The following is a 19,701-nucleotide window of genomic DNA, read 5'->3' as shown; positions in this document are numbered from 1 at the left end:
CTGGCCCGCAACATATTAGATAACCGTGGCCACACTCGATTAAGAAGGAGGGACACAACAGACCTAATCTAGAAGGAAGAATGCCAATTTAACCAAAACAACCATGAACACAAAATTTTTTCGTCCGGCACTGTCTGGACTAATTAAATAATAATATTAGATATAAGATTTGAACCACTTATTGTTAGTTCATTAAATAATGAAGATACAATAAATAAATTATGAAAAAAAAAAAAAAAAAAAAAAAAATTCTTGTTCAAGTGGCCTGAGACACGTTAATGGCCTGGCGATTTTTTAATAACTTTAACATTTTTTATCCAATTTTTGTCTTTTATATCTTATTAGAACGACAATTACGTGTACATTTTGATTCTTTTAAATTAAATTGCAAAAGTAATTATTTAATTCCAAAATTTTTACAAAAACTGAAAAAATTGCATTTTTTCCCCTTGTAAATGCACCTCAAAACTTCAGCGTCGTTGCGGCACCAGTTAACGTTATCATATCATCCTAATATTTTTCAGGAGTTTTTACAATACATAGAACCATTCTAGAGGGGGAACGGTCAAAATTCGCAATTTTATTTTTTTGGAGCACTCTAATAGACATACACCAATATGTATAAACAAATATAAATGAATATTTAATATATTTTATTTTAATTTGAAACTATTACAAGTACATTTTATTCAAAATTAGCAATAAATACCATGAGAAGAACGCCAGTCAATAGCGCAGCTATTTCTTTTATTGATTGACCTAGCTTTGTAGATTCTTCCAATAGCTCAGGTAACACACTCACAGTCGCAATATAAATGAAACCTCCAGCTGTAAAAGGCAAGACCCAAGGAGCAGCATCAGCATCCGCTCCCACACCTATTAATGCTAATGCAGTTCCAGATAGAGCACCTAGAGCTGTCACAAGCTGCAAAAGCATAGCTGTGCGACGTGAACATCCAGATTTAATTAGAATTGCAAAGTCACCAATTTCATGAGGGACTTCATGCAGCAGAATAGTTATTGTAGTCACTACACCAACACTATTACCAGCTAAAAATGATGCTCCTATTGCAAGTCCATCTGTAAAATTGTGAGCGAAATCTGCTGCCAAATTTAAGTAACCCGATATTTCAACTGATTCTTTTTTAATTTTGATATTTTTTAAGTTGTTTTTGTTAGATTTGTCTGCACTCTTATCACCACCATTATTTATTTTTTGTTCCTGAGATTTTGTTTTAATGGGTCCATGACTGTGTCTATGGTGAGCATTTACTTCTCCCTTTAGTATACGGACTAATTTTTCAACAGTAAGGAATGCAATAATTCCACCTAGAACCCATAGTCCTATTGCAGTGTCTTTACTATGGTCATGATCATGGGAGTGTCTATTATCATGAGAGTGACCATGGGAGCTTTCATGAAAATGGTCATGGCTATGGTGCGGGTTTGTAGCATGCGGAATTAAGTGCAAAAATGCGTCACCGAGGAGACCACCTGATGCAAAAGCTAAAAGAATTTTAAGTCGTGGTCGCATCGCCTCGCTGTTGTCCAGTGGAATAACAAAAAGAAGCAAAAACGGAACAGCACTAATAAATAAAGTTGAACCCATTGAGTATAACCAAATTTCACTCATATCTAAAAAAAAATGTTTTATTTCCAAATATATATTTAATTTTAAGAAAGCCTTACCCGCTTTGTGATTATTGTTCTCTTTTATATCGTGTGAATGAATGTGACCATGTCCTTGTTCATCATTATGATCATGTTTGTGATGTTCCAAATTCTCATGTGAATTCCCCTCAAAATGTTCATTAGCTTCACGAGAGTATTTAAAACTCGGATTTTCACTACCGTGGCTGTGACTGACACAAAATATTGGTAATGAAAATATTACAAGCAAAAGCAACACTGACAATGAACATTGCTTTAAAAAAATGCATCGTTTTGTGCATTTAAACATTATCGGTGTTAATATTTAAACTTAAGTTACAAAATTACACGTCACATCTATAAATTCTTTTAGAAGACAATTTTTCTTTTTTTGTAGACATTCACAGAGATGCCAACTTTTTACAAACGGCGCTAAATTTCAAAAAATAAAAAGCGCTAAGATATTTTCGGAACAAATCAATTTCATTATTTTTTACGACTAATGCCATGTTTCCACGGCAGTCTGAATTACTTAATTCGCGTTTTGAATTACGATTGCGAATCAACCTGTTTACACGACAACATTCGTAATTCAGTTTGACATTTTTTTATTTCTTCTTCTTGTTTTTTTTTCTTCTGTTTACATGTTTTGTTTTTTTATTTATTTTGTTTGTTTGGAGAGAATTTTAAATTTGTAATTTGGATAAAAAAGGTAAGTAAAACCATAAAATTGTAGCATTATTAATTAAACAAATATAATTTAATTATTATTTTCATTAGAAAAAAGAAAAAGTGCAAGCAAGTGGGACCAGGGCAGCGAGCGGGCTTTATTAGAGGTGTGGGCTGAAAGAATGGCAGAGCTGCTATTTCTACAAATGAATTTAACTTTGATCAGACTTTTTGATTCTTTTAATTTATTTATTTAATACAAAAATCTTTTTCTTTATTTTGTTTTGACATTTTTTTTGGACAGCTGATTTTGATACATAAATAATCGATAAAAATTAGAGATGGCAGTCATTCGTTCGTAATTCATAAGGTAATTCAAACTGAATTACGTACGAACAAGGTAATTCGCACTTGAAATTTTGTATGGCGAATCATGTAATTCAGTTGAATCAAGGTATATTAATTATAAGGTAGTGTTATCAGACCAGCTGATCGTTTTTTGCTACTATGTTAATTATTCGCCGTAGTACATTATAAATGTCAAACTTTATTTGCGTTTTGTAAATGTCAAACTTTGTTTTGCTGTTAAATTCGTTTATGTTTTAAAACAATAATAATACTACACGAAATTAGTTTTATTTTTAAAAACATCAAAATAAACATTTTTTGTTTAACAAAAATTCGCTTTGATTTATTTGTGAGCTGTTTTTGACATTTTTCCCTGCCAACCAATTCGCCTTCAAATGCAGGCACCATGGTGTAATGATATACAAGGTGACATTAATCAAACAGCTGATTATTTTTTTGCTCGAGTTTGTTTACAACTTCAATCTTGTCAAAATTTTTTTTGCTGTAGTTTGTATACATTATGTCAGTTGTTTTTGACACTATAAAAGTTATTTGTTTTTGTATTGTTGTATTTGTTGCCGTAACGCATACACCTTATAATCATTACGCCATGGCAGGCACAATGTCAAACTACATATAAAAAAAATATAACCAATTCGCTCGGTATTCTGAATTCGCCGATGACACTACCTTACCCTAGGTCTCCACGTAGCAATATTTATTGCTGCAATTGTCAAATTTGATTGCGTCAATGAAATTTGCGAGTGTAGACGGCAAATTGCCATATGTAGCAATCCATTGCGCAATGATTGCTCTGCTGATTGTCTGAGCAATTATTGCTAAGCAATAAGCTGTCAGTTCAGTTGTCATTAATGTAAAATTTCTTCTTTCTATGATTCGATGCGATTAATTCATCCATATTTAATTTATTTAAGAACCAAAACAAACAAAAAAACAAAGAAATTAATGAAAAAATCATTTAACGTAAAATAAACCACAGTTTTTCATAGAACTTCTCGCTTTGAAAATTTTGTATTTGTGACGAACGTTTTCTCCACCTAAAGCAATCAGCAATCACTCTGCTGTTGCTCTGCCGACGTTATTGCTTGAGCTTAGCAATAAAAATTGCTACGTGGAGACCTAGGGTTATAATTAATATACCAAGGTGCATTTAATAAGGTGCCATCGGCAGAACAGCTGATTATAGAAAAAGCACGCATAAATGTCAAACTACATATATAAAAAATATTCGCCCGTACGCCCGTATGTCAAACTCTATATATAAAAAATAAGTGAATTCGCCTGTATTTATTTCAATTCGCCACTGCTGTCACCTTGTTAAATACGCCTTGTAATATACCTTGGGTTGAATGACGAATGAGAGCGTGAATGACGAATAATGCCGTCGTGTGAACATGGTATAAAGCAAAGTAAATTAATAAAGTAGCGACAGTACTACAACAAATACAACATTTACAAAAACCACAAGCAATTTTGTTTTTGGTTTAAGGTCTGAGCTGTCAAAGTTGCCTGTTGTTGTTTTTGCTTTTGGGCTTGTTGTATTTTTCGCCACAACAACCACAAGTGAATTGACAGTTCAGACCAAAGTAAAAAAAATAGTCAGCTGTTCTACTGAGTCTACTTTATTAATTTACTTTGGTATAAAGCCTAGTACTCTGTTCATATTTGCGACAAAATCATGGTTTTTTCATGCGAAAAATTTTATATGTTGTTTGACAGCTAGCTGTTGCTTTTAATTTCGTGAGAAAGAAGTGCTGCGTATGTTATTTCGTGTGGATGTGAGAACAAAATTGGCACACGCGATTCTGATGCCACAGATTCTTTACTGTTTTGAAGTTGTATCCGGGACTATCGGTTTGTGTCTTACTAGATTGAAGCGCTTGGTTAATTCGATAGTTAGATTTGCTTTTAACATTCGACGTAGAGAATATATTTCCGAGTCTGTGAAATGCTTTCTTGGTTGTTCTTTTAATGAATTTGTAAAGTTTCGTAATTTGCTAAAGTTTTATAAAATTATGAAAACTGGTAGACCTTCTGTTATATGCGATGCATTTATTTTTTCTCCTCGCAACAGGAATCCTCACTTTGTTCCCCCTAGGATATTTAAATCTTTTTTCAGTAGGTCTTTCGTTGTTAGGATCACAGGTTATTGGAATAGTCTGCCATTAGAGTTGCGAGATTTCACGCACTCTAATAATCACAAAGTATACAGAGGCGTCACGAGACAGAAAATAATATAGTTCTATATTTGTTTCATTTTTAGTAACTGCCCTTTTCATTTTGTTTTAGTCTTATTTTTCTGCCGCAATAATTCAATTTCTTTGCGATTTAGTTGGATGCAATCATTTATTTTTGTAATATTTCACGTTTAATTGCCATTGTACATGTGGCAATTTTACATTGCAAATGTAAAAAACAATCAAGAATTTTGTTTCATTTAAATTTACACGTAATCAACACACACATTTTTATAATTTTCCATTTTCAAAAATTTTGTGCCACAAACTACGAAAAATTTGTTTTACAAATGTATTTGTTTGTTTTGTTCACATTTCTTTGTCTACCAAATTCGTGTTGTATATAGCGTTTTGCTTTAACACATCACTGATATTGTAGTACAAAATATATTGCTATTTCTTTTTATGAGAACTGCCCTAACATCTGATTTGGCTTTTTTTAAACGTCAAATTTGACACTTCTGTATATTCTGTGCTAATAATGTTTTCAAAGTAAAACTTTTACAATATTTTTCAGACCCTTTGTGATCTCCTCAATTAATATTGTTCTTGTTTTCGTTATCCCTAACTGGACCGTATTTCATTTGTCTCTTTTTTTCTATTAAATATTGACATACTTATCTATACTTTTTTATCACGGCTGGGGAGCCCATTTGAAAGTATTGTAACATGAAATTTATTGAATATTTAAACCATACAATAAACCTAAGTATAAAAACTTAGGTTTATTGTATTACTATGTAATATTATTTTGGCCAAATTGGCTTTTTATTACTGAATAAAATAAAAATAAAAAAAATAAGGTTGCCAGATGTATTTTACATGTTTTCCACAATAAAAACAGAGTACAACTTTTGCGAAATTATTTCGCATATATTTCATTCCAAATATTTTATATGTAGTTTGACAGCATTTCGCACAAAATTTTGAACAGAGTACCTAGCTTAAAGCCTAGTACTCTGTTCATATTTGCGAAAAATTCCATCATTAATAAGTATAAATAATCTTCTTTAACTTTATTAAAGTATTTCTTTCCATTTTTAATGCTTTAAAGAAATATAAATTTTTATGTTGTTTTTTATTTGTCAACTTAATCACTTAACTGTCAACTTGAGCAATTTTTATTGCTAAGTCCCCTTCTACAATGCAGAAATTGAAAGGCAGACAGACGAAGTTTGTGGGCGAGGGGTTGAAAAGGTAGAGTGTGTTTTACACACATTTAGGTTAGTTCAAAAGGGAATGAGAAAAATGTCTGCCTTTCAATTTCTGCATTGTAAAAGGGGACTAAGCACAAGCAATAACGTCGGCAGAACAACAGCAGAGCAATTGCTGATTGCTTTAGGTTGAGAAATCGTTCGTCACAAATACAAAATTTTCAACACGAGAAGTTCTATGAAAAACTGAAGTGTATTTTGCTTATATTTTGTGTTGGATGATTTTTTTCACTAATTTCTTTGTTTTTTTATTTTTGGTACTTAAAAAATTAAATATGTATGAATTAATCTCACCGAATCATAGAAAGAAGAAATTTTACATTAATGAGAGTTGAACTGACAGCTTATTGCTTAGCAATAATTGCTCAGGCAATCAGTAGAGCAATCATTGCGCAATGGATTGCTACATATGGCAATTTGCCGTCTACACTCGCAAATTTCAGTAACGCAATCAAATTTGACAATTGCAGCAATAAATATTGCTACGTGGAGACACAAGGTAATGTAAACGGTTTTGATTAAAATGTTTTGAAAAATGGAAAAGATAAGATTAATATCATAATTACGATATTTTGGTACTAATTTTATTGATAACTGTTCAATAATTACAAAATCTCTACCAATATCTTGTAACTTAAACATTTTTTACTTTGTGACGAACTTTTCTACCCGGCGAAGAACAGCAGATGCTGTTGTTAAACGAATTAAAAACAACTACAGTTAGTTTTATATTTAGAGTCGACTTCAGCGACAGAAGTATACTTTAGTCTATGATAGACCTAAAGTCCACTCTTAAGTAAAGTTGAGTTTAATTCTCTTAAAATGTACTTTATTTTTGGCTATGATTATGGGACAATGTATTTTTTACAAAAAATTATAAAAAGTCGAAAATAGTCAGAAAGTCGAAAAGGTCCATTAACTAAAAAGTCGAAGATCGAAAAGTCGTCTTTTTGATTCAGCTATAGAACCATAGTACCAAGGCGAATTTATATTCCAGTTGGTGTTGATAGCACAGCTGATTAAAGTTGTTTGAGATGTCAATTATCTTGTGTTTGTTGCGGCGAATGCTACAACAAACGTAAAAGAAACAAAAACAATAGGTAATCTTTGACAGCGTAAACCACATAAACAAAAACAAATTGAAAGTGGTTTTTGTAAATGTCCTACTTGTTGTAGAATCGACACCTCTTGGTATATAAATTCGCCTAGCCTAGTACCCAGAGACAGCGCTGCCAACTTTGACGATTTAACGTCATTTTGACGATTTTTTAAGGCAAATTTATTAAAATGACGATTGACGATTTTTCATTTTTCCCGCGAACAAAATGACGATTTTTTAAAAGCAAAACATATGGTAACCTTTTTTCCTAAAATTCAAATTTTGTAAATCCCATTTTTCAATGTACAAATTGAAAGGCAGACAGCGTCCAATTTTATATTGAATTTCACAAATTTTAAAACATTTTGATTTTGGCGATAAACTTTTAGAAGGATTAACTCCATTGAACAAAGAAAGTGATTCAATTTTACAATTGGCCAAACTTATTCCAAATTTATTAAATGGAAAAGAATATCAAGAACTTGATAATGAAGTTCGAGAATTACGTAATATGAAATTCACCGAACTCGAAACATTGGAAAAATGTTTCTAATTTAAAGAGAGTCAATAATGCAGAGGCCTTCCCAATTTTAACACAATTTGTTTCGAGTTTAATGGCACTACCACATTCGTCGGAAAACGTTGAAAGAATTTTTAATACTGTAAATTTAAATAAAACAAAAATCAGAAATGCTTTGGATACTTCAACATTACAAGGAATATTGTTTTCAAAAGATTATCTTAAGTTAAATAATTCTCAGTGTTTTAATATAGCAATTACAAATGACTTATTAAAAAAATGTCACACAGAAATCTACAAGAGTAAAGTCACATAATACCAAAATTAAATTATTTTTTTTTATTAAATAATAACTTTATTTGCATGTAAATAAAAAAAAAAATTAAAATATTAATAAAAAAATGTTTTTGGTCTTTTTAACGTATTTTTGGGGGCATTTACGTTATGACTTTAATACCATGTTCACACGACGGCATTTTTCGTCATTCAAGCTCTCATTCGTCATTCAACCCCCAATTACGAACTGAATTACATGATTCGCCATACAAAATTTCAAGTGCGAATTACCTTGTTCGTACGTAATTCTGTTTGAATTACCTTATGAATTACGAACGAATGACTGTCATCTCTAAATTTTATTGATTATTTATGTATCAAAATCAGCTGTCCAAACAAAAATGTCAAAACAAAATAAAGAAAAAGCTTTTGTATTAAATAAATAAATTAAAAGAAATAAAAAGTCTGATTAAAGTTAAATTCATTTGTAGAAGTAGCAGCTCTGCCATTCTTTCAGCCCACATCTCTAATAAATCCCGCTCGCTGCCCTGGTCCCACTTGCTTACACTTTTTCTTTTTTCTAATAATGAAAATAATAATTAAATTAGATTTGTTTAATTAATAATGCTACAATTTTATGTTTTTACTTACCTTTTTTATCCATTGCCAAATTACAAATTTAAAATTCGCACCAAACAAACAAAAAAACAAAACATGTAAACAGAAGAAAAAAAAACAAGAAGAAGAAATAAATAAATGTCAAACTGAATTACGAATGTTGTCGTGTAAACAGGTTGATTCGCAATCGTAATTCAAAACGCGAATTAAGTAATTCAGACTGCCGTGGAAACATGGCATAAGTCATGACTAAAAATCATGTTTTATTTTTTGTACCAACAAATTGTGACGTCTAAACAAAAGTCAAGTTTTCTGTTTTTCAAGACTTTTTTTTGACGATTTTTTTCTATTAACTTGATGATTTTGACGATTTTTTTTTGTAAATTGAGATCAAGCGAATTTATAGAAGGTGACCTCAGAAGAACTGATTATTTTTTTTATTTATTTTGGACAATTGAACTGTCAGTTCACTTGTATTGGCTGTGGCGAAAAATACAACATTCCCAAAAGTAAAAACAGCAACCGTGACAGTTAAATTATCTTTTGTTTTTGTACATGTTGTAGTTTAGTCGTCATCTTCTATAAATTCGTTTTGCCAGAGATAATTCATTAATCTGAAATAATAAACAAAAGTTATAAGTTAATTTTTTAACATGGAAAAATACAGTGAAAAAATTGAAATATTGGAAAAAGAGGAACTAGAGGTAATTTCAATAAAATAATTTAAATTTAAGAAACGTCTTAAAATGTTTGTATATTTATTTTAGATGCCCACTTCGGAAGTTACTATGTATACCAAGCTTATGGCATATTATTTGGTCGAAAATAAACTGTAAGCTTTATTCTTAATTTTTATCAATTACTAGCTGAAACCGGTCCGCTTTGCGGTCCCTTAGAAAACATCTGTTTTATATTGCATCTCGAATTTAATATACAGTTTCGGACAAAGTCGGTGATTCAATGAATTCAAAAATTCAGTAGGATAATCGACGGCTTGTTCTTCGTTCATTACTGTGTCAATCTATTTGTATTTTATTGTTTTGCTAGGCAGTTTCAATTGTATTTGCTTATTGATCTTGTTAACATCATTATTTGTTGGTGCCAAAATTGCATGTTCCCACAGACAATCCGAATTGTTGTAGTTCGTTGTAAGACTTGGGAATACTTTGTTGACAACGTCTTGAATATTCATTTGCATTTGGCAGAAGTCCGGAAATGAAATCTCATTTGTGGAGGGATCAATTGGAATTTTTCGTATCGTCATTGGGAAGCGTGAGCAATGATCCAAAACTGTGGTACATTTGGCCTTGAACTTTAAAGGTGGGCATGAAGCCGACATCATTTGAAAGCATGTGTTGTACTTTTGGATAATTTGAAGGAAGTGTTTGGAAATAGGATTGGCGCCAGATATGTAACTTAGTAGCAACTCAGACGGCTCCATAACTGGTGGCAGAATAACTTTACCGTTCGAACAGCACATTCCCGGGGATTCCTTAGGGAACTTCAAAATGCTGCAATGTAAGTAATGTTTGTTCATTGCGCCAATTAGTACATCCTTGTGATTCCTGTAGTCATCATACTTATTGTAATAAAATCCGGGCAACTTTAAATCGATTCTTTCTCTTGATCGAGTCATTCGGGAAGCAAACAACTATATGGTATTGAGGTGTTTCTGCAGCACTCGATGAAGATGCACTGCGACGCATTTGCTGAAGCCGTCAATCTCGTTCTCTTCCCGTTTCTGCGACTCTAGACGTATATGCCCTTTCGAAAACAAATTTTATTTGAATAAAACCGTTATTTTTTATTAAAAGTGATATGCGGAGAGTTATTCAAAATATTATTTTTTTTAGTAGATTTCATATGGAAATTTTTTAATCATGCACCTAATTTCCAAGAGTAAACAAAATTGTTTATCATCGATTGATAATATAAAAGAAGTTCTATAGTACCGGACATGTGTTGGAATGTATTCCTTTTACACCAAATCATTAATTTTTAGAATGATGTTAAGCAACAAAAATTAAAATTGTCATTGTTTGAACGTTGGAAATAAAAAAAGTATTTATGTATATGTGTTACAGTGTTACCCGCTATGCTTTTCTGAAGATTCCGTGAAAATTTTATCAAAATCGGTCCAGCCTTTGAGTCCATATGGAACATACATACACACATCTGTTTTTATAGATAATGGTATTAACGGTATAATGTAAAAATTAGATTTGTACACACCCACAGACCGAATATCAAAAATCTGACTTTACAGTGTTACCCGCTGGGTTATTCTGAATATTCCCTGAAAATTTCATCAAAATCGGTCCAGAAGTTTTTTATATATATAGATGGTATTAGCGGCATAATGTAAAAATTTGATAATGCCACGCCCCTCCGCCCACAGACCGAATTCTGAAGATTTCCTGAAAATTTCATCAAAATCGGTGGAGCCGTTTTTGAGTTCATTCGGAACATACATACACACATACATACCCACATACAAACATCCATTTTTATATACATATATAGATAGAAACAAAACTAATTTATTGGCTCAACCATTTCGGTGTATTGTTTATTTATCGCCGGATCTAAATTCCCGTTATGAGATTCGTCTTCAGTGAATAGTATATTAAATACCATCCACCTAAACATGATGAGAATTGTAGAAGTTACATTGGCATAAACACTTTAATAACCATGTTCAATGTTTGTTATTAGAAGTTCTCTCCTATTATGAGGATTAATACAATACAAGGATCGCCTGGGGGGCGAAATTCGACCACTTTTAAAACGGTTTTTACCACTTTTATGGAAAGAATCTTTTTAAAAGTGTACCACAAAAAAACGTGTGGCCTGTTTATATGTATTAAATAAATATATGAAATACAGTGACTCTCATTAACATTCGGTTTTTATATATCAGTTTCTGAAATACGAAAATTCTCAATGAATATAATGACATCTTGATAATGTTTATTACACCCTTCACCTTCGTGAGAAGGGTATATATAAGTTTGTCATTCCGTTTGTAATTTCTACATTTTTCATTTCCTTATAAAGTATATATATTCTGGATCCTTATAGATAGCGGAGTCGATTAAGCCATGTCCGTCTGTCTGTCTGTTTCTGAAGACCCCAGATATCTTCGGGATCCAAATCTTCAACAATTCTGTCAGACATGCTTTCGAGAATTTTGCTATTTAAAATCAGCAAAATCGGTCCACAAATGTCTGAAATATGAGGAAAAAAACCAAGACAACCTCGATTTTTGACCTATATCTGGATTACTAAGACATTAATATAGACAATATGGATATCTAATGATAGATATTTAAAAAAAAAAAAATTTAAAAATTTAAAATAACAATCGAAAAATTTTTTTTTCCAAAATATGAAAAAAACAACTGGAAAAAAAATTAAATTTTGTTTACCTAAAAATATTTAAAATTTTGAAGTATAATTTGGTGAAGGGTATATAAGATTCGGCACAGCCGAATATAGCACTCTTACTTGTTTTTTTACATAAAGGTATATATTTAGAGCTCACTTTTCACTAATTGGTTTTAATTAATATTGGGTGAATCTATTTTAAAATAATAAGAAACTAAAATACTTCAGAAATTTATGCTTTATTAATATTCGGTTTTTTAGTTTTACCATAAAATTCACCGCTGTAAATCTGCATATTTACATAAATTATTTGTAAAATTGGGATACACTCATTAATTAACATTAATTAGCTGAATAAACATTGTCATTCTCAAGTTTTTTTTATAAAAGCCGCGATGGATCGTAAAGGAAAAAATACGTCGTTATAGCTAAGAAAATTAGTGATTTTCATTACGAAAAAGGAACAAAATATAAAAATATTGCTGAAATATTGAATATGAAGACAAATACTGTCGGTGACATTATCCGAAGATATAAAAACCAGGATCGAATTGATTTTAAAAAACAAACTGTGCAGCCAAAAAAGTTTACCGAGATGGAAGATCTTCGTTTTGTTAGAAAAATCAAGGCTAACCCACGCTTATGTGCCCCCAAAATTTTTACTGAAGTTAAGGCGGAATTTGGAAAGACAGTTTCAGAAGTAACAATAAGTCACGCCATTAAAAAATAAGTGTTCAACGGCCGTATTGCCCGAAAAAAACCTTTCGTGAATTTAATTGTTTTTTTCGGGCAATACGGCCGTTGAATAATCGGTTAAAATTAAGACGTAATTTTCTCGATGAAAGCTTATTTTTTTTTTTTTGGGTTATTGTTTGAGTTGGCCAAGTAATAAGTCTTTTACGAGTTGTTTGTAAAAGACAGGATTTTTTGATTTGAGGAGATCATGAACATTATTAAACTTTTGAAAAAATTCATTTTGATTTCTTAGAATATTATATTTAGTACATTCGAAGATACAGTGATTGTCGTCTTGAAGAGTGTTGCATAACTCGCATAAATCTGAGGATTCAGTACCAATCATTTTTAGATAAGGTTTGTTGTAAGTTGATTTAGTAAGAAGTCTGTTTATAATTTTAATTTCATATGGTTGTAGGTTGAAATTTTTAAACCAATGAGATCTTAACTTATTGTAAGCTTTTCGGCACGCATCTTTGAATGAGAATTTTGTTGATATTTCTTCACCAGCAATTGCAGCAAGTTTCGCGGTTTTATCAACAAGATAATTCATAGATGTGTTTTTCCTTAGAAGAAGGCAAGCATTTTTGCTGTCCGTAAAGATCGCCGATTTAGCAAAACCGTTTAGTATAATATAATCAATCGCCTTATCCAAGGCATGGAGTTCCCCAGATAACGATGAAATATTGTCAGAAATTTTGAAAAGAAGATTTTCATCACTAGAAATATTACAAACAGCACATCCAGTGCTCTCAGCATCTATAGATGCATCTGTTGCAATAATAACAAATCCTTCACTCTGATATTGATTAATCTTTTCCTGATAAAGGCCTACCATCATACTGTTTGGAGTCACTTTTTTTGAAAGAGCGAGTGTGTTTAAAATAACTTTCAGCTTACTGGAGATGTTTGGTGAATGGATTGGGGGGTGTTGTCGAAAATGTTTTTGAAGTAATTATAAATTGTGCCTAGACTGGATTTTGGCGACGGGTTATTTACAATGTGATGATATAAGTTCGAGTTGAAAAATTTGAGTTGTAAAAGCTCTTTGAAAGCAAGATATTTCGATCTTTGTTTCGGAGGAAGAATTAGAGAGAGGGCATAAATTTTAAATACATGAGTTGAGGGATTTAAACCGAGACATCTACGTAGCATGTGATTTTGGAAGGTAAGAATCTTTTTATCCAAGTATTTAGGGGTGTGAGCCATTGATGCTCTAGCATATTCCGTTTTCGAGAAAACAACCGACTTGGTAATGTTTAGTGCAATGTCTGACGCAAGCCACCCTTGAGCGATGTTAGCATTTTCACAGCTCTCGTAGCAAACGATGATTCAGAAATAACTGTCAAAGTGTTCCTTCATTGACAGACTGTTTTTAATATGTCTACCCAAAAATTTTATACATTTAACATTTTCAATCGGTGTGTTGTTTAAGAACACATTTACCTTCAAGTGAGCCCCTTTGGCAACATACATTGCTACCGTCTTTTCTGTGTTTATTTCCAGATTTAACTCATTGGCTTGTTTGTTGAAAAGTTTTAACTTACACTGTAAGTTTTTAACTGAAGATTGAAAATCCTTATGTGTCGTAAGTAATACAAAATCATCAGCAAATTGTATCAAATGAGTATTTTCATCAGCAATATTATGTAAATTGGCAGTGTAAATGTTGAAAAGTGTTGGGCTTAGACAACTACCTTGTGGCGAACCATTACAAATATCAATCTGAGATTTCCCAAGCGTCTGCGAAGTTTAAGGAATTCTATTATCCAGTAGGTCCAATGAGGGGGACATAAAAAGTTTTGTAAAATTTCTTGAAGCTTCATTAAACTGATGCAATCATAGGCTCTAGACAAGTCAAGAGAGACAAGTGTCACTTTAAGATTTTCTTCCTTAGCAACTGATATGGTATGTAGCAAGTCGTTAATGCAATTTGAAGCGGAGTGGTGTCTACGATATGCATATGATCTGTGGGGTAAGATGTTGTTTTCATCAACAAATTTTGTAAGTCTTTCCTTGAGCATCATATTGATTAATTTAATGAAAACTGATATCAGAGCTATAGGCCTGTAGTTGGTTAAGAGATTTGGATCCTTGTTCATTTTGGGAATCGGTACAATACGAATCAAACGCCAATTGTCACGTAACGTACATTGTTTCCACTGATCATTCATCGCAGTTAATAGAGTACGTGCAGATTGAAGCGAGAGTTTCCTAATCATTGCATAAGTGACACCATCTGAGACAGCAGCAGATTTTTTATTTTTGGATTTTAGAATCTTAGAAAATTCATCAAAGGAAAAAGGTTTATCAAGAGTGACAGGCATTTCAATTTGCTGTAAAGGAGCAGAATTGTTTACAACTTGATTCCTAATGTGTTCCAAGAAGGGGTAATTTAAATCACTGTTCCATTTTGAGGGCTGACTCTGAGACCCAGATGCTTTACAAGCCTTTACAAAATGATATAGTTGTTTAGAATTTGTAATTTGATTTAGTTCCTCAATTCTATTTGCAAAAGATTTTCTCTTAGCAATTTTCACACCTGATTTAAAATTTTTTATTGCTGCCAACAAAGTATATGCATTTTCAGAATTCTTATTTAAATTGAATGATTTTTGAGCAGCAGTTTTAAGGCGGAAAAGTTTTTCAACACTCTTGTCCCACCATCCCTTTGGAGTTTTCCTGTTGTTGCTATCAATTTTAAATCTAGAGTCATTTAATGCCTTGTTTACCGTGATATAAATATAATCAAAGTCAGGTAATAAAGACAAACGGCCGAAATCATGGAGAACTTTGTGCCTTGATAGAAATATTGTGTCGAAATGACGTATCTCATTAATTTCAATATGGATCGGAAAATGATGACTGCCACCGATTGTGTTATATAAAACTTGCCAGCTATTACTTAGATGAGTATTCGTGAAAGTCAGGTCTAGAACCGATCCACGACACATAGCATCCGTCAGAGACCTTCTAAAAGTAATATTCATGTCATTCATACAGCTAAAGCAGGATGCCTCCATGATAGTGCGAAGAGCCCTACCCCGGTTGCAATCAATAAAATCACCATAAGCAGAATACCGTGCATTAAAGTCGCCACAAAGTAAAACATTTTCTCTCAGTTCCAAAAAATCAACTAACCTCTGCAACCCAGATCTAAAGTCACCAATTCTCACACTGGGTGGAAAGTATACCGATACAATTATGAGATTTGTAGATAAATTAGTTGTTTCATATATTAAAATTTCAGAGTCAGTTACAAATGGGAGTTTTTTAACTTTAATTGATTTTTTAAAAATACAAGCAACACCACCGTAATTATTTTCAGTTCGATTTTTTGTGAAAATGTTGTAATTAATTAAGTTACAGATTCTTTTAGGGTTTTCAGTATTGAAGATTTAACTTAGTACACAGATATCAATGTTAGATCTTTGAATGTTATATTGTAGTAATCGCACCATTAAAATTTAAATAGAAAATTTGGATTTGTGGTAAGATTGATATTTCTGTTGTGATGAATAATATATAATTTGTCATAGAAATGCAATGTGTTAAATGTTTGATGTATAGTAGGTGATATAAAGAATATAAAATTATTTTGATTTTGTGTTTGTCGGGCACCAGATGATGTCTTTATTTTTGAGTTTTTATATTGTTTAAAATATTTAAATTTTATTTTATTCATTTTGTGTTTGTTGAGGTTCAGACGTTGTAATTGTTTTTTGAGTTTTTATATTTGAAATGGCTAGTTTTAAGTTTTCGAGTAAATTTGTGCTATCTGCATTGTTTATTTGGGGTAGAATGGACGATAATTGCTGAATAAAATTTGTTACAATTTTTTCAACTTCAGTAACTTTAACATGTTTAGGGTGATTAAATACCGGACAAGACGGGGTAATTGTTGTTGGTTGTAAATTCGTGAAATGTGGTTTTGGGCGTCCTGCAGCCACTTTACTGTATTTGATGCGAGTTACCCTCCTATTTATCTCATCATCACTGTTTCTGATGTTATCGTGTAGCTTCTTTTGTATGGTAGGGAAATGTGTTACATACTCACCATCTGATAAAATTTCATAATAATTTGTATTTAGAGAATAGTTAAGAATAACTTCTTTTCATGAAAGATTAGAGATAGCCATAATTTCCCTTATATCTCTCTCCTTTTTCCATGTTGCACGTCTCCTAGCATCAGTGGAGACATTGTGACGAGCAAAGTCTTTGGTATTCGTTTTGCTGCCAACATTGCTACCTCGATTGATTTGATTATTTTATATTTAGAATGTATTTTGTTATGTTATTTTATTTAATGGATATTGTTTTTTTTATTATTATGGAGTAACAAGATAGACTGAAATATTAAATTATGTTATTAGTTTAAGTCCTTATGTTTAATTATAGTTTAAATATAACGTATATTTTTGTGAATTGTAACGCCACCTAGTGCTAAGTAGACAATTTTATTAAAACCACTGAGTGGTGTCGAGTACAAAACATATGATTATAAAAAGTTGTGTGTACCATGCATGTGTGGGTGTGTGTGTATACTTAACGTATGCATCTACATGATAGTATGTAAAACACATGTGTGTAGATGATGGTACACAAAACAGAAAAGGTATAAAAGGCGAGCCTTTAGTCGACATCGTGAGTTGGTTCGTAGCGGCCAGTAAGGTAAGAGCTACTAGAGACAGTGGTTTCACATCTTTAGTAGAATTTAAATTACTGGCTACTAAAGTACTAGTGTGGAGGAATTGGGAGTATTGGTAGCAGGCTTATCTGCTGATACTGACAATTCTTGGCGATTCCCGGAGATTGTGGTCAGTGCGCGTGGTTTCCGCGTGCTTCTCCCCAGTCGCGAGACTAGACGAGTGCTGTTGAGAGGACGGTGGTTTCCCGCTCTTTCAGGAGCACTGGTTGTGAGTCTACTACACAATTACTTGGCGTAATTTCGAACCTGTTTAAATAGTATCTGTAGTTAGTGTAGAGTGTAAATAAAAAGTTTGTAACGTTTTCTAAAGACACGTGTTTTTATTAACCGACCCTGGACACCGCTGAGCATACCCCAGCTTACAGCGGAAACGTGTCGTTACAATTGGCGCCCGAGCAGGAACTTTCGTGTCCAACAGAAGACTACAACCATGCCCAACGTGTTGCGAACCACGTGGGTCTACTCCCTGAAAAAGGACGAGCTAGCTGGCTACCTACAACAATTTCAACCAAACTCTACAGGTACGGTCGAAGAATTGCGGAAGAGGCTAAGTTTGTCACCTCCGAGCATGAGGAAGAGCGACGGGAGAAACTTCTAGAATTACAAACCCAGCACAAGCCTAACGCCCCGATGTCCCCGGATGTTCGGTTGGATGTCCCTGAGTTAAGTGGTAACCGGACCCCGACTAACAGGGAAATGGTCAGGCCAATGTTTCATAGCGCATCCGTCAAATCGGAGACAACTAAGCGCCCACATGAACAGTGCGACATACCCACGACAACAAAAGTAGCTCGAGTAATGGTCATAGATGTCGTCCGTAAATGGGGAATCACCTACCATGGCGGCAATAACCCTTTGGAGTTCTTGGAAAGAGTGGAAGAACTAGCTGTGATGTATGATATTGCCTTGAATGATGTCCTCCCGGTCTTGAGCGAGTTCTTCCGTGATAGGGCACTGGTTTGGCTGAGAAATAACCACAAACCATGGAAGCAGTGGACGACATTTAAAGAAGATTTCTGCAACTTTTTCCTACCACCACGCTATTTTGAGATGCTAGAAGATGAAATTCGCAAACGAACACACCGTACACGGGAGCCGTTCAAGGATTACGTTCTCGTCCTTCAGGACCTGATGCGTCATACTAACCTTACGGCCGAACAAAAAATCGAAAGGATATTCCGAAATTCACAATCCGATTACCAGTGGTACATTCGGAGACATGACTTCACCACTTTAGAGGAGCTCATCCAGTTGGCCGCCGACCTAGAGTCCATTCCCAACACGCAACATTCTTCACGAAGCGAACACCATCGTGTGATGCAAGAGGTTTCAACCTTAGGAACAAGCGAACAACCATATATTGACATACATCCCAATAAGACTTACCTGGCTTGGGACTCTGATAGACTTAAAGCCGCTATTATGATAGAAGGAAAACGCTTTCCAGCCCTCATCGATACTGGCGCAACCAGAAGTTTTATCACACCAACAATAATGCGGAAGGTGTCATCTAATGCTGTTACTACCCCGGTCGAGGTCGATTTATTCCTGGCTGACGGGACGAGGAAGTTAATCACGCACAAAATTATCTACACTGTAATATTAGGAAATCAATCGGCTACCAAAGAGTTCCTAGTTATGGATGATGCGACGGAGAATATTGTCCTCGAGATAGATTTTCTGCAGACTTTCACTACAACCGTCAGTTGTGCCGGCCTACAAGCATCCAGCATACCAAATTTTACCCTCGACCATGCTAACTAGGAGCCTCCTACACAGGTAAGCAGTAATAGAAATAATACGAATACAGTGGCACGCGTAATCACGTTACGGACTAATACGGGTAACCAGGTTGCGAAATTCATAGAAACCGAACTGGCCAAATTCGAGGGGATAGTAGGACCATCTAACATTACGATGCATCGAATTCTGATGAAAGATGACCGTCCGATCAAAATCCGATATGCCCCACGGAACCCGGCCATGCAAGCGATTATCGACGAGGAAGTGAACAAACTATTAGAAAGAGGGTGTATTGAGCCATCACACAGTCCATACAGTTTTCCCATAACACTGGTAAAGAAAAAAATGGAACATGGCGGACGTGTATGGATTTCAGACAACTGAACGCCAGATATGTACCTGATGCCTACCCACTACCCCGAATCGACTCCATCCTAGAACGATTAAGGAACGCCAAGTTTATCAGCAGTATTGAT

General features: G+C 33.4%; 2 protein-coding genes across 2 annotated transcripts in view; one reads left to right on the top strand and one right to left on the bottom strand.

Moving 5' to 3' along the window:
* Positions 1 to 636: 636 nt before the first annotated feature.
* On the bottom strand, positions 637 to 2,034 carry Catsup (Catecholamines up). The gene is made up of 2 exons (XM_065499476.1): positions 1,690 to 2,034; positions 637 to 1,635 (listed from the first exon to the last, which is right to left on the bottom strand). Exons 1-2 carry the CDS (start codon positions 1,958 to 1,960, stop codon positions 686 to 688), a joined length of 1,221 nt encoding a protein of 406 aa, XP_065355548.1. The 5' UTR covers positions 1,961 to 2,034; the 3' UTR covers positions 637 to 685.
* Positions 2,035 to 9,197: 7,163 nt separating this feature from the next.
* Positions 9,198 to 19,701, top strand: part of CSN8 (COP9 signalosome subunit 8) — a 105,535-nt gene continuing 95,031 nt past the window's right edge. Inside the window, exons 1-2 of the mRNA XM_065501142.1 lie at positions 9,198 to 9,356; positions 9,420 to 9,484. Coding sequence (XP_065357214.1) covers positions 9,306 to 9,356; positions 9,420 to 9,484 — 116 coding nt within the window. The 5' untranslated portion in view covers positions 9,198 to 9,305. The remainder of the gene's footprint in view (positions 9,357 to 9,419; positions 9,485 to 19,701) is intronic.

Source organism: Calliphora vicina, chromosome 2, assembly GCF_958450345.1.
Source record: "Calliphora vicina chromosome 2, idCalVici1.1, whole genome shotgun sequence".
NCBI classification, from domain to species: Eukaryota; Metazoa; Arthropoda; class Insecta; order Diptera; family Calliphoridae; genus Calliphora; species Calliphora vicina.
This window is presented reverse-complemented; position numbering and strand designations above follow the sequence as displayed.